Source organism: Ursus maritimus, unplaced genomic scaffold (genome assembly GCF_017311325.1).
Source record: "Ursus maritimus isolate PB19 unplaced genomic scaffold, ASM1731132v1 scaffold_14, whole genome shotgun sequence".
Lineage (NCBI taxonomy): Eukaryota > Metazoa > Chordata > Mammalia > Carnivora > Ursidae > Ursus > Ursus maritimus.
The window spans coordinates 69,949,875-69,964,541 of record NW_024423786.1 but is presented as its reverse complement, the minus strand read 5'-3'; the positions used below and the strand labels follow the sequence as shown (position 1 = coordinate 69,964,541).

At 47.9% G+C, this 14,667-nt stretch overlaps 1 protein-coding gene across 3 annotated transcripts in view; it reads left to right on the top strand.

Annotated features, from left to right (window-relative positions):
• Window positions 1-14,667, top strand: part of LOC103658486 (myosin phosphatase Rho interacting protein) — a 148,790-nt gene that overhangs the window by 18,516 nt on the left and 115,607 nt on the right. For all 3 annotated transcript variants that reach the window (XM_040630170.1, XM_040630171.1, XM_040630172.1), the window contains exons 2-3: window positions 10,169-10,246; window positions 12,248-12,313. In XM_040630170.1, the coding sequence (XP_040486104.1) occupies window positions 10,169-10,246; window positions 12,248-12,313 (144 nt within the window). The remainder of the gene's footprint in view (window positions 1-10,168; window positions 10,247-12,247; window positions 12,314-14,667) is intronic.

Sequence of the window (14,667 nt, the reverse complement as noted above, 5' to 3'; positions counted from 1 at the left end):
ATTCAGGCCTTTAGCCTGGTATGAGGGAGCCTTAGTGGACTTTGCATGCTCTGCCCCTGCGCTCAGAGTCGGGAGCCCTGAGGTCCTTCTGGACTGGCCTCAAATACTCTGCAGTCCTGCCCATCACACTCTTTGGGGACCTCCACTCATTACCTCCACTGTGGGGCTCACTCCCCTGAGCACTGCTGGTCCCCAAGTGCTACCCTAGTTTGGTCTGAGTACCGGCTGTGTGCACAGCCCCGTGTAGGTGCTGGGATGTATATCCCTGACTCTGGGCTGTTGATTATTCAGTGACCCAGTACGTGTTTGTGTCTGATGCAGTTTTGTAAAAAATGGTATGGAAAAGTTATGTGTTTTTCTATTATTGTAGATAAAGAAACTGAGATTCACAGAGGTAATGTCTTGCCCTGGGCCACACAGCAACTAAGTCATGGAACTGGGACTTGAACTTGGGCCTTCTGGTTCCCAGGCCACGGTCTTTAACTAATGACCCAGAGCTGTTGGGTCATGCCATTGGTGAAGAGTGGAGTACAGGGATTCCCTGACCTCATCTACTTCTTGTTCTTCCAGGAACAATCAAGCCCCTGCCTCCCACCCCCTGCCATCTTTTGGAAGATACTCTGTTAGCACTATATCAGAAGTCATGCATGCACAGTCAGGCAGACATCTTCCCTGCCCTTTAGAAAGTAGTGTCTGGTAAGTACTATACAATAGCATGACTTTACAAAAAATGGTAAAACCAAAAAAAAACCCCCCAAGACTTGCTCATGATCCCAGCAGTCAATACAATAACTGTTTTCTTGTTGACTCCCAATCTTTCTCTGTCTCTGTCCTTATGATGCATTTTATAATAGGCCACATTTTTACATCCTACCTTGGATGCTTGTTCCCATGCCTGGTCTCCTTCACTAAACCAAGAGCCCCTTGGGGAGGGACTGTGTGCACGTCACGTTTTTATCTCCAGTCCCTAAATGGTTCCAGCTTCACAGCAGCAGCTGGGGAAATTCCACTGAACACCTCCAGAGGGTGCCGGTCACCCAGGAGACAGAGCGAATGGAGCCACCTGGCTCTGTGCAGGAAGCACTGGCTTGATGGAATCCTGTGGGCGCGTACTCTCAAGGGTTTCTTGAATTCCTCTTAGGTATTTATAAGTAATGGCTGTGTAGTATTTTCGTGAGTTGATAACCAGCATTCATTTAGCCATCTGCTTGTTGGACATTGAGTTCCTCTTCAATCATGAGGGGAGCTTTTTGCTTCTCAGCGTTATTTCTTTCAGCTTAATTTCTGGCTGTGGGGTTCCTGGGGCAGGAGCATGGAAATGCCATAGTTGTCGCCACATAGGGCCACATTGCGGCTCTTGGAGAGTGCCAGGTTTCCCACAGCACTTCTGCCTTGTGTCTTTGCCAGCGTGGCACACATGGCGTGACTGGGGGTCAGATTCAGAGAAGGGAGAAATACACTCGAAGTTCAGCCCGTCTGCCTGCTCCTCAGCCTTCTGGTTGTCCCATGGTGTTAGGTGCCGACCAGAACCCACTAGCAACCTGGGAGCTCCGTGTGGGGAGGCTGCAAGTGTGGTCTGGGCTCACCTCGGTCTCGGCTGGGAAGGCCTTCCCGGCCATACTCAGAGAATAGTTTGGAGCAGTCTCGGCTGCGTGGTGGTGACTAGTAGGTATGTCACCTGACTCACATGGATGTGTGTTTCAGTCACCACAGCCCGACTGGGTACAGGGCGCTGTGCTAGATGGAGGCAAGATTCCTGTCCGCAGTGAGCCGAGGTGTTGTAAGAGGGAAGGAACGTGGATGGCTTGGGATTGGGAGATATGGAACTTGGGAGGGTGAGCAGGATGGGGCAAAGAGCCCTCCACACAGAGAATTGCTTGTGCATTAGCCCAGAGGCCTGGACTATTTTTCTTTCCCCTGGGAGGTGTAAGTCTAACAGAGCGGGTCAGAGAAGGGGGAGGTGGCAGTGTCCTGGATTCATGGCGGCGGCAGCCACAGTAAGTTCCCAGTAAGCGGTTGGCTTTGGGTCAGTTCCTGTACTTGAAGGGGGTGCAGGATTTTGAGGGGGCCTGTGTAGGGGACAGTAAGGGGGCACCAGACCATAGAGGGCCTTTAGGATGACGGGATATTATCGAGGGCTAGGAAGGGTGGGGCCCACATTTTGCATCAGTAATTTTGGGTACTCACTCTTCAGTGCCATAGCGTGCAACGTATCTGACTGCCTTTCTCCACACCACGTACAGTCAGGGTGGGTGAATCTGAGGACAGGAAAAGCGAGGTTAACCACCTGTTAGAAATCCGTCACTGACTTCCCTGCTCTTTGAGCCTCTGACAGGCCACATGTTGCTGAGAGCCGAGCATGTAATGTTCCGGATGCCTTGGAGCTGATGGTGATTGGGCGGCTGTGTCCAGAGGCTTGTATGTTTCTGGGAAGCATCAGTGTGGCAGTTTGACAACGCTGTGTAAAGCAGGCCGGGACGTTTGCATCTTCCCCTGCCTGTGGCCTGCCCGCTTGGCCTGAGTTGAGGCAGTTGGACTCTCCCTGATGCAGCCCAGATCTGCCTGGAGGATGGCGAGAGGGAAAGGAGCAGAAGGACCTCGCCTTGGTCAAGTCGACAGGCCCAAGAGGGTGTACATGTGTGGGTGTGTGTGGCCTCCAGTAGAAGCTGTTGGAAAGGCCAGTAGAGCTCATTCAGCATAGCTGAGGGCCACGGAGGGCCAGCCTGGCCTGGGGAAGACCCTTGTGGACCACAAAGGTCTTCATGGCTGGAGCTTCTGTGGTCTGGGGCTATGGAGGGTCCCTTTCCAGTGCTAAATGCCTGTATGTGGGTGGAGGCAGTATTCAGCAAGTAATAGGTTTGGGGTTTTTTTTTTTTTTTTTTTTAATTTTTTATTTTGAGATAATTGTAGTTTTCTGTGCAGTTGTAAGAAAATACAGAGCTATCCTACGTACACTTTACCCAGTTTCCCCAGTGGTAACACCTTGTGAAATTATAGTGCAGTGTCAGAATCAGGACACTGACATTGATGCAGTCAAGGTGCAGCTCATTTCCATCCTTCCAGGTCCCCTCACGCCGCGCCTCCTGCCCTCCCACCACTACTGCCTCTTAACCCCTGGCAGCCACGAATCTGTTCTCCATTTCTATAAATTACACATTTCAAGAATTTTATGTAAATGGAATCATACAACATGTAGTCTTTCAGATTTGGCTTTTTCACTCATAATTCTCTGGAGATTCACCCAGATTATGTGTATCAAGTTTGTTTCTTTTTATTGCTGACTAGTATTCCATGGGGGGTCACGTACCAATTTCTTTAACCACTTACCCACTGAAGGACATCTGGGTTTCCTGTTTTTGGCTATTACAAATAAAGGTGCTATAACCATTCAGAAATGTACAGTTTTTGTGTGAATGCCAGCTTTTGTTTTTCTGGAATAAATACCCAGGTGTGCAGTTCCTGGATCGTATGGTAATTGCATGCTTAGTTTCTAAAGAAACTGCTAAGCTTTTTTAGAGTGGCTGTACCATTTCATGTTCTCTCCAGCAATGTGTGAGTGATAGACTTCACATTCTTGCCAGCATTTGGTGTTGTCACCATTTTTAATTTTGGCCATTCTGATAGGTTTATATTGCTCATGGTTCTAAACAGATTGTTCTTTTTTTACTATTGCGTTTCCAGAGGGCTTAGTACACTCTACTGGATACTAGTCCTTTGTTGGGCATGTGGTTTGCAAATATTTTTATCCCACTCTGTCACTTATCTTTTCACCCTCCTGGTAGGGCCTTTGCACAACAAAAGGTTTTAATTTTATGAAGTTCGATTTGTCAGTTTGTGTTTCATCTTTAGTTAATTTTTGTTTAAGATGGAGCTGTACTTATTTTTTGCCTGTGGATGTCCAGTGGCTTCAGCACCGTCTGTCAAAAGGCTGTCTCTCCTCCACTGAATTGCTTTAGCAGCTTTCTCCAAAATTAAGTTGGACAGATTTGTGTGGGTCTGTTTCTCAGTTCTCTATTCTGTTTTTTTTTTTTTTTAAGAGAGGGAGAGAGGTGGGGGAAAAGGGGCAGAGGAAGAGGGAGAGAAAGAATCTCAAGCAGGCCGCATGCCCAGCCCAGAGCCCAACGTGGGGCTCTATCTCACAACCCTGAGATCATGACCTGAGCTGAAATCAAGAGTCGGGCGCTTAACTGACTGAGCCGCCCAGGATCCCTCCATTCTGTTCTGTTGATCTATGTATCTCACGTTCCACTAATATCACAGTCTTGGATACTGTGGGTATGTAATAAATCTTGTAATCCAGTAGATGAATTCCTCCCTCCTTATTCTTTTTTAATTTTTAAAAAATTATTCTAGTTCCTTTGACTTTCCATTTAGAGTAATCTTGTCTATATCTATAGGTCTTACTGAGCTTTTCATTATTAATTGCATTAATTTTGTATATTAATTTGGGGAGAATTGGCATCTTAGAATCTTCCAGTCTATGAACATAATATGTCTTTCCCCTTTTTTTTTTTAGATTTTCTTTGTTTTATTTCATCAGCGTAGTGTAGGTTTTTTTTAGCATGCAAGTCTTGTACATGCCTTGTTCGATTTACAACTAAATATTTCTTTTTTTAAAAAAAGTTTTTATTTATTTATTTGAGAGAGAGAGAGAGAGCAAGCATGAGCAGGAGAGGGGCAGAGGGAGAGGAAGAAGCAGACTCCCTGCTGAGCAAGGAGCCTGACTCAGGACTCCATCCCAGGACCTTGGGATCATGGACTGAGCCAAACACAGATACTCAACCAATTGAGCCACCCAGGTGCCCCGGTATTTCATTTTTTTAAGTGATGGTAAATGGTATTATATTTTTAATTTCGATGTCCACATATTCACTGCTAGCATATAGAAATACCGTTGATTTTTGTATACTGATCTTACATCCTGCATCCTTACTGAACTCACTAGTTCTAGGAGTTTTTAAAAATAGATTCCTTATTTTTCTACATAGAAAATTATGTCATCTGTAAACATTTTATTTTTTCTTTGTGATCTACATGCTTTTTATATCCTTTTCTGCCTTCCTGCACTGGCTAGAAATTCTAGCACTATAGTTGTGAGAGTAGACATCATTGTCTAGTTCCTGCTCTTAGAAGAAAAGCATTTCATCTTTCCTCGTTTCTTAAATTTCACATATGGGTGAGATCATGTGGTATTTGTGTTTCTCTGACTGACTTATTTCACTTAGCATTATACTCTTTAGCTCTCTCCATATTGTTACAAATGGCAAGATTTCATTCTTTTTTATGGCTGAGTAATATTCCATTGTACATATCTATATCTATAGATACAGATAACGTTTCTTGATCCATTTGTCTGTCAGTGGAAACTTGGGCTGCTTCCATAGTTTGGCTGTCGCAAATAAGGCTGCAGTAAACATAGGGGTTCATGTATCCCTTTGAATTAGGGGTTTTCTAATTTTGGGGTGAAATTCCTAGATTGTTGGATAGTTCTGTTTTTAATTTTTTGAGGAACTCATCTGAGATTTCACCTAGTTTCTGAAGGGTATTTTCTCTGGGTATAGGATTCTGGATTGATGGTTTCTTTCAGTGCCTGAAAAGTATTGTACCACTTGCCTCTGGCCTCCAAGCTTCCTGATGAGAAGTCCACTGTTAACATGTTTGGTTTTCTCCTGTCCATAAGCTGTTACTTTTCTTTGGCTGCTTTCAAGAGTTTGTATTTGTCTTTAGTTTTCAGAAATTTAATTTTGATGTGTCTTGGTGTGGATTTCTTTGTATTTATCCTTTAGAGTTTACTCAGCTTCTTAAATTTATAGCTTTCCTTTCTTGCCAAATTTGGGAAGTTTTCAACCATTGTTTCTTTGAGTGCTTTTTTCACCTTACTCCCCTTTTCTCCTTCTGGGAGTCTGATGACACAGATGATAGATCTTTTTCATTGTTCCACAGGTCTCTAAGACTCTATTCTTCTCTTATTTCTTTTAGTCTGTTTTCTTTCTGTTGCCCGATTGGGTAATTTTTTTCTTCTTTTTATTTTAAGATTTTATTTATTTGACAGAGAGAGAGAGATTGAGCACATGAGCAGGGGGTGTGGGAGAGGGAGAAGCAGGCTCTCCACTGAGCAGGGAGCCCGATGCAGGGCTCGATCCCAGGACCCTGGGATCATGACCTGAGCTGAAGGCAGATGCTTCACTGGCTGAGCCACCCAGGTGCCCTTGATTGAGTAATTTCTATTATTTTTCTTCCAGTTCACTGATTCTTCCCTTGGTTCTCATCATTCTACTGTTGGGCCCATCCATTCAGCTTTTTATTTCATTTATTGTATTTTTCAGTTTCAAAATTTCCATTTGGTTTTTATATTTCCTGGTTGTTTTTTTATTGTTGTTTGTTTTGTTTTGTTTTGTTTTTGCTGGGGTTTTCTGTGTTTCCATTTATTCCAAGCATGTTTATAATTTCTTGTTGAAACATTTCAGCGTGGCTGCTTTAAAACCTTCATCAGGTAATTCTGACGTGTCTGTCACTGTGGTGTTGGCATCTGTTGATTGTCTTTGTTTATTCAGTTTGCAACCTTTCTGGTTCTTACTATGCTGGTGATTCTTTTGATTGAAACTTGGATATATTTGTGTTATTTTAGGGAACTGTGGATTGTTCTAGTCGGCTTTTTCTGACACTACTCCAGTGGGGATAGGGGTTGGGGGGGGCCACCATCTTTCACTTTGAGGTGGAAGTAGAAGTCCAGGCTGCCCACTAGACGTCCACTGACACCTGACGGGGGACATTCCTTGTTACTGCAGACCAACGGTGAGAGTTCAGCTCCCCACGTCTTCCTCTGACTCTATCCCAGCAGGGAGAGGAAGGGGGGCCTTGTTACTTCTGGGTGGGGGCAAAAATCCCACCTCCCTGCCTGGCCTCCCAACACCTTCCTGATAGGGGTCCTGGCATGCCTCTTAGCTGCCAAGGGCAGGTAGGAAGCCTTTGCTGGCAGGGGTGGGGCTGGGGCTGAGTCTTCCCTGTCATGTCTGGCTGGAATAGAGCAGTTATCGTCTAAGAATATTCTGTCTTACCAGGTTGTTCCTTCCCTGGTTCTTCAGCTAGAGAGAGCAGTTTTTATTGGGGCTTTTATTTGTTTGTACCCATTGGCACTTCCCAGTTGCTCATTCTTCCAGTACCTGGTCTGGGACAGTGAGACAAAAAGAGAAGCCAGGGTGCACATCTCCATATTGTTTTTGGGTCTCAGGGTCCCCAGCCCTCTTCTCTGCCATCTTCTTTCCACCTTGCAGAGCCTCCTTAGGTTTTTCTTATATACAGTGTCCAAGGTTTGATTTGTACTTAGTAGGAGGAATAGGGAAAATTACGTCTACCCGTCTTCCAGGAAGCAGAAGTTTCAAGTAACCATTTTTGGAAGGCCTTTGAATTGAGGAAGACACCCAGACCACCAGCAGCCTCTTCCCAGAGACCAGCCAGAAGTGCAGCCTCTGGTTTATTGGGCTTATGAGGGAAGGTTGAGGTGCTTGTTTAAAGATTTTATTTATTTATTTGACAGAGAGCGAGCAAACACAAGCAGGGGGATCTGCAGGCAGAGGGAGAGGGAGCCCAATGCGAGGCTCAATCCTAGGACCCTGGGATCAAGACCTGAGCTAAAGGCAGACACCTAACCGACTGAGCTGCCCAGGCGCCCCTAGAGCACTTGTTTCTTGCCCTGTGCCCTCCATTAGCCCAGCCTTCCCACTTTTCAGGACAACCTGCCCACCTGGAAGGGTCCCCTTTGGGGTGGTGTGTCCAAGAAGGACCTGGCAAAGTGAGGCGGATGCTGGCAGCCCCCCTGGTGTGCGGCACACAGGACCAGCACACACGAGGCCTGAGTAGATGTTGAGTCAGTAACAGTGCTGGTGATGGGTAGTGGTGAGACTGTGGCCGGGTCCTCTGTGTTAGTCCCTCACATCTCCAACTGCTCCTTTTGGGGAAAGGTCAGGTAGATGTAGCTGCTAATATGAAGTCTCCCCAAAGCCCTAAGGTCAGAGACCAGGAGAGTGGCATACAGTCACGGTGAGGCAGAAATGGAGGAGACACGGCCTTGTTGTCCAGCCTCCTGATTTCACACCTCAGGGAACCGCAAGCTAAGAGGTGAAGTGGGGAAGTCACCTGGCCCAGGATCACCCCCTGGCCCTGACCTGTCCATCTTGTGTATGTGTGTCACTGCGTGGTGTGTGAGAGATGCTGAGTGAGTGTGCCTGCCTGCTTGGGGAATGGCTGGGCGCCGCTGGTCTGGTATTTGCTAAGAAAACAGACCTTACTCTCTTTACTTCTGTTTTCTGAGACAATTTCATTTTACATCCCGCATGGCTCTCCTGGGTCGTGTCCCTCTAACCCTAAGTTCCGTGCCAGCACCCACTGCCCATGTTTCATCAAAACCAGTCCCTCACTTCCTTCCCTCAGCCCTCTCCATACCCCTTGCCCGAAGCTCCTACTACTCTCTTCACTTTCATGGGGAAAAGCCAGAACTTCCCCTGGGGGCCTAAAGGACCCTGCAGAAGCCAAGAAAAAGGAGTGTTCTTGGCCTACCCAGAATGCTGTGTGACCTCTGGCAAGTGACCTTCCCTCTCTGAGTCACAGATTCCACAGCTTTATAAAATGAGGTGGTGTGACAGGGCTCCAGTTTGGAAAGTGTTGGAAAAAAATATGTTAAGAGGACCCCTAAAGCTTTCCCAGAGATGAGTCATGTGTGTAAACAGCAGGCAGAGGGTTTGGGTTTTAATTTGTATTACTGCCCTCCAAAGGGTAGTGGACAAACTGGTTTATTGTGCCTTTTCCAGCTGTTTGTCACCAGCCGGGTATGGGTGAAAAGGGAGGTGGAGGCTGAGTGTCTGTCTGGTGCCTCAACTCATGTTGAGCTCCTACTGTCAGGGTGTTGGGGGATGGGGGACTTTTCATTAAAAAAAAAAAATTAATAGCTTACATTTGTTATGCACTTAGAGACCAAACACTGTGCTTAATGTTTTTTCCTCTATAATTTTTTGAGATATAATTTACATACTATAAAATTCAGCCTTTTAAAGTGTACAATTTAGTGGCTTTTAGCATGTTCACAAGGTCGTTCAACCATCTCCACTTTCTAATTCCAGAACATTTCCATCATCCCACAAAGAAACCCCATACCTGTTAGCAGTCATTTCCCGTTTCCCATTCCCTCCACGTCCTGGCAACCACTATCTGCTTTCTGGTTCTGTGGATTTACCTATTATGGATTTTTTCGTGGAAGCCGAAGCAAACAGTATATGGTCTTTGGTGTCTGTGTTCTCTCACTCAGCGTAATGTCTTCAGGGTTCGTCCGTGTCACCGTGGCTGATAATATTCTGTTGTATGGGTGTGCCCCATTTTCTTACCCTCTCATCTGTTGGTGTACATGGGGATTGTTTCTGCCTTTTGGCAGTTGTGAGTGGTGCTGCTGTGAACATTCAGGTCCAGGTTTTTATTTGAGCCACCTGCTTTCAGTCTTCTCGGGTGTATATACCTAGGAGTAGAGTTCTGGGTTGAGTGGAATTCTGTTTAACTCTTTGAGGAAGTGCCAGACTTTCCCACAGCGGCTGCACTATTTTATATTCCTGTGCTGTGTTTTACTTGCATTACCTCATCAGTCCTCACATAAGTCTCACAAGGTGTAGCTCCGATTACCGTCACCCCCACCTTTCAGATGGGACGGTTGAAACCCACACAGGAAGTTGACGATTCTTTGGCTCGTGCTAGCTGTGCTCACTAAAGCAGTGTCTCTTCTCCCAGGCCCTGTTTTATACGATCAGAATGAGGGCTTTCGACTGTGTTTGCGTGCAGCACACAGTGGTGGGTACTCACGTGGTGTTTGCAAATGCCTTTGTTTCTTGGTCGGGAACTTGAAGGAGGCGTCTGTGTCGTAGGAGTTCCTGTACTTGGTGGTTTTTCAGGGTCCCGCTGGGTTCTGTGTCCCATTTTCCACACCAGATGCTGCAGACCGCTCAGGAGCCTCTTACTCCCAAACATTTTTCTTGGGAGACTCGGCCTGTGGCTGGGGAATGAGATGCCTGGTGTGTGCTAAGCAGAGGTGACTTCTGTTTCCAGGGAGCACTGATCTTTAACTTGACCATCGAACCTGTTCTCTCTCTGATCCAAGGCCACCGATGACCTGTTTTTTCTCCTCCAGGCAAAACCTATTTATGGTGGCTGGCTGCTCCTGGCTCCAGATGGGACTGACTTTGACAACCCAGTGCATCGGTCTCGGGTAAGGTCCTCAGAGTGCATTCTTGCGGTGGGAGGGACTGGAGAGGAGCCCATCTAAGGGCATGTCGACAGAGTGGAAGAGGGGGATGGGGAGTTGAACAATGGATCCTGGGATGGCAGGATCAGCAGGGAACCCCCATTTGGCAAACTTGTCGGTCCTACAGGAAAAGTCTCTGACGCTAGTTGTGCCAGGTCCGCTCTTCAAAAGAAGATGGTCTTACGTTGTGTCTCCTGTTCATGGGTCAGCTTGACGGCAGAAACAGTTAAATGTAAAAGGCAGAAGAGCAGTTCAGCAGACATTTGCGTTCTGCTAATTAGGCTTCCAGTTCCCTCATTCCCTCCCTTCCTCATCCCATCTCTCTTCCCTCCAGTCCTCCCTGGCTAAGGGCTCAGCAAATGAGCACTTGTGAAGGGATGACAGACCGGAGGGCCAACTCTGTTTTTGCCCCATCTCTCCGGGGCGCCCCAGCCCAGGGTGGGTCCCTGTGGTGCACAGGTTGCTGGGAGCAGCCCAGTCTCAGCTGGAGCATCGAGATGATTAAACCGACATTGTCCCTAACCAGTGGTCTGTTCCTCTACCAGGGAGCCCCTTTGGATGACTCCAGTTAAAACATCCATCTTTTCTTTTCCACATGTTTTTTCCAGGTGCTGCCGCCCATACCCTGTAAATTGCTCCAGCTCCTCTCCCCTCCCGTCCCCTGCTCCCTGAGAGCCTCCACTCTGCCTCTTGATCTCTTCTGCCCCTGGCCTGAATGCTGCAGTCTAGGGTGGGGGTCATGGTGCCCCACAGACCTTGTATTATGTCCGGGATCTTTAGGATTACTTCTGGTATGGGTTTTGACTTTGGAGATATTACTGTCTTTAAAGGAGCCTTGAAATGTTTCTCAGGAAGACTTCAGGTGGCCTCTGCCTGGACATCCAGTGTGGAACCAGCCATCTACAGGTCCTCTTTCCTTGGCTGTCTGAGTGTCCTGTTCCTGCCATCCAGACAGGAGGACAGCAGGGGTGACGGTATTACAATGCCTGCAGTACCCAGGGAGCAGCCCGCTTTCCTGTTTTATATTTGGGTCATACAGAATTGCCATTTCCAGCTTCTGATGGGAAAAACATTATTCTGAATGATATAATTCTGGCCCAAAGCAAAGAGATGTGATAGTTCTTGTGGCCTTATTCCCAGTGAAAGTATGAATTTTGTTGAGCTTTTTGAAATGTTGAAAACAGGTCATGGATCCTCCTGGTGATCTTTGGGATTCGGGGACCAAGAGTCTCTTGTTCTGGACATGTTTTCCCACCACAAAAAGGAAAGTGCATACTCTCGTGGTCCCTTCTGTTCTGTTTGTCAGTGCATTTGGGCCCCCGCTGGCCCACAGTGGCCTGTCCTTTGGGTGGAGAGTAGAGGGGCACCCTTTGCCAGTCGATCACTCCTGGGACATGAGAATCATTCCCACAGGTCTCCCTCCTTCTCACTTTTGATTTTTCTTAGCTTGTTCATTCTCAGTGAACACTGAAGCCTGACTGTCTTTTTCCCTATCTCCTATTGCCTGTGGGTCATGAGAACAGCCCTTTTTTAGCAGTTTCCTCAATTTCGTCAGAAACGGGGAATCCGTGCCTGCCATTCTCTGGTTATTCCATATTGTACTGTACAATTTATCAAATAAATATCAACACGTTTGTGATCATCTCCGTGCTGGGTACATAGAGAATCCAAGAAGGTGACCAGGATGCCACCTCTGCTCTTCAGGAGCCTGCCAATTAAAATAAACCAGGCATCTCATGAAATCTCCTGTGGAAAAAACACTGGGTGGTTCGGGTCTCTCCCCTGGCCCAGTGCCATCTAACAAATTACTGTTCTCTTGCCCTGGGTCGCTCTTTTCTTGCCATCTGCCCCAGAAATGGAAGCTGTGGAGCCCGCTTTCCTTTGACAGGTTGTGAGACCCGGGGACGCAGCAAGCGGAGGTCAGGGCCAGAGCCCTCTAACCACCCACTCTGTGCTCCATTGCAGAAATGGCAGCGGCGCTTCTTTATCCTCTACGAGCACGGCCTCTTGCGCTACGCCCTGGACGAGATGGTGAGTGTCCTGCTGCGCCCACTCTCTGACTCGAGCCTCCCGCAGGCCCCCTTCTTCGTGTCTGCGTGTGTGTTGTCTGTGAGCACAGCGTGTGTGCTCTCGCTTGGGCTTCTTCTGGGAGCCGGAATTGAAGAACTTGTGGCGTCTGGTAGAGTTGGCCCTGAAAACCCAGACATTTGGTTTGAGGCATCGTTAGTGGTGACAGGTGAGAGTGAGTAGTGAGGAAGGAAGACACTTCCGTTCTGGGCTGACAGGCATCAGATTGGCCAGAGCACTGCTGGTTAGAGAAGCAGAACAGGCTGTGGGCCTGCAGCGGCAGGTGGGGCTGGCCCTGGGCGCACATGGACGCTGAGCGCGCAGGTTCCTGCGCTGTAGCCTCAGGACTGCGCTCCGTTCCATTGCTGCGGGTGCTCGCGCTCATCCCGTTGGACCTGTAGAGGTCTCCTGGTCACTAAGCCAGGGCATAGGGCTTCCTGCCCTGCCACCCACCTGGTTTGCTTTCTGCTTCCTGGGCTGGATGCATGTGTACTGTTCTTGGTCCAGAGGTGAAGCTGAAAACCAACCGGGGGGAATGTTCTGGCCTTTCTTTTTCTATCCATTTTGCCTCCTGAGTTTTTCTCTCAAGGAGATTGGTCTCTCCTAACTAATCTAAAGTATGACCAAATTCCAGGCTTTTGTAAGGATCACAAATGGAAGCTTTCAGCACCTTTTCCTGTTCCATTTGCGTTTGCGAGTGTATGTGCATTTATGTGGGCAGCCTTTTTAAGTGGGGCTGACATACCCTGTAAAATAGGTTGGCCCCTTCCCATCCAGAGTTCGTTGTTTTGCTGCAGGAGTGAGAGCAGGGTTCTGGAACTGTGTGCAGAGATAACTGTCCTCTCCGAGGACCCTGTAGACTCTTGGGACACTTGGATTTTAGGGCGATCATTACAGCTGTGTGAACAGGCCACAAGTGAGTCCATTCTCACAAGGGAGTCCTAATCTTGGTGATGAGATGCTTCCTGTGTTTCGTTTCTCACGTGAATTAATGGATATGACATTTAGGTATGGCATTAATAGATGTGATACTTTCTTCTGTCTCAACTATCATCTCATTGGTTCCTTCTTAAAAATAATTTTCTACCTTCTCATTCTTCTTGGTAAGTATATTTATACAGTGTAGTAGGCCACAGAGGGTGTTTGCCCTGGAAGCATCTGTGGTTCAGAGTAGATTCAGGTGAGCACCAGTAGGCTGGTAGAATTCACTAGAAATAGGCGCAGGGGGCTGAGTCCCCAGGACACCCATTCCTTCAGGGAAAGGAAGCAGGCCTGGAGGCAGACCCAGCACTGCCCTCCATGTTCTCCCAACTTGGCCATCAGACGAGCAGTAGCCCTGTGTGGGAGTTGGGCTCCTCCAAGCCTTGAAGTTTACTTTGTCCCGTGCCTGCCTGATTTGTTCTTAAGTCCTGCAGAGACTAGTGGTAGAGAAGGAGCCTCGGAGGTCCCTGGATTACATCCAGGCTGGGCTGGACCATGAACCTTCCCGAAAAATAGAGTTCCCTGGACTTTCCTTGGAGACCGATTGAATCTGGTCAGGAAATCTTTCTTTCCGTCTAACTGGAGTCCGGTATGGTCTTTTGCTCCCTTCAGCTCTGTTGCACAAGCACAAAGAGAGGGTGGTGACCACGGACGCCGTTGTGTCTGCACAAACGCACGGCACAGGCTGCATCCCGAGAGCTGCTCCTGAATAATTGAGGCTGTTGGGCCATGAGTACTGACACCTTGCAGTACATTTTGGTCTCCCAGCAACCTGAATGTTGGTTGGGTATTATTTCGTGGGGTGCTGGGGCAGAGGTGGGACTGTGCCAGCGATGTGGGAAAGGAAGCCCCAGGAAAAACTTGGACTGCAGAGAGGGCATTGTGGGGGACGACCAGAGTTGAGAGTTTTGGGCCATGGGCCGCTTTCTGGCGGATGACCTTGGAGCTGAAGAGACTGACCTCGTGTGCCAGTTAGCGTTGAAACGCCCAGACTGTGGGCGGTTCAGATACTCTGTACCTCCAGGGAAGGTACATTATTTCTGGGAGTGAAGAAAGACCGTGGCAGTTGCATTGAAATACCTTTAAAGCAACATTTCAGGCCTGTGAAAGTTTTCTCTGTTGTGTTAGGAAAGTCCTGTGGGGAAAGTTGCAAGGCAGCATCTGGGCTGCAGTTGAGAAGGGGCTGGGTGATGGGGGCCGTCCAATGCTACAAGCTGCCTGGGTCAGCGTTGGCAGCCACTGCCCTGGGCCTTGCAGGTAGCCTCTGGAGGGGCCGCTCCCACCCCAGGGGTCTGTATCGGGCCTTGTTCTTCCTCGCCACTCCCCGGATGAGCACA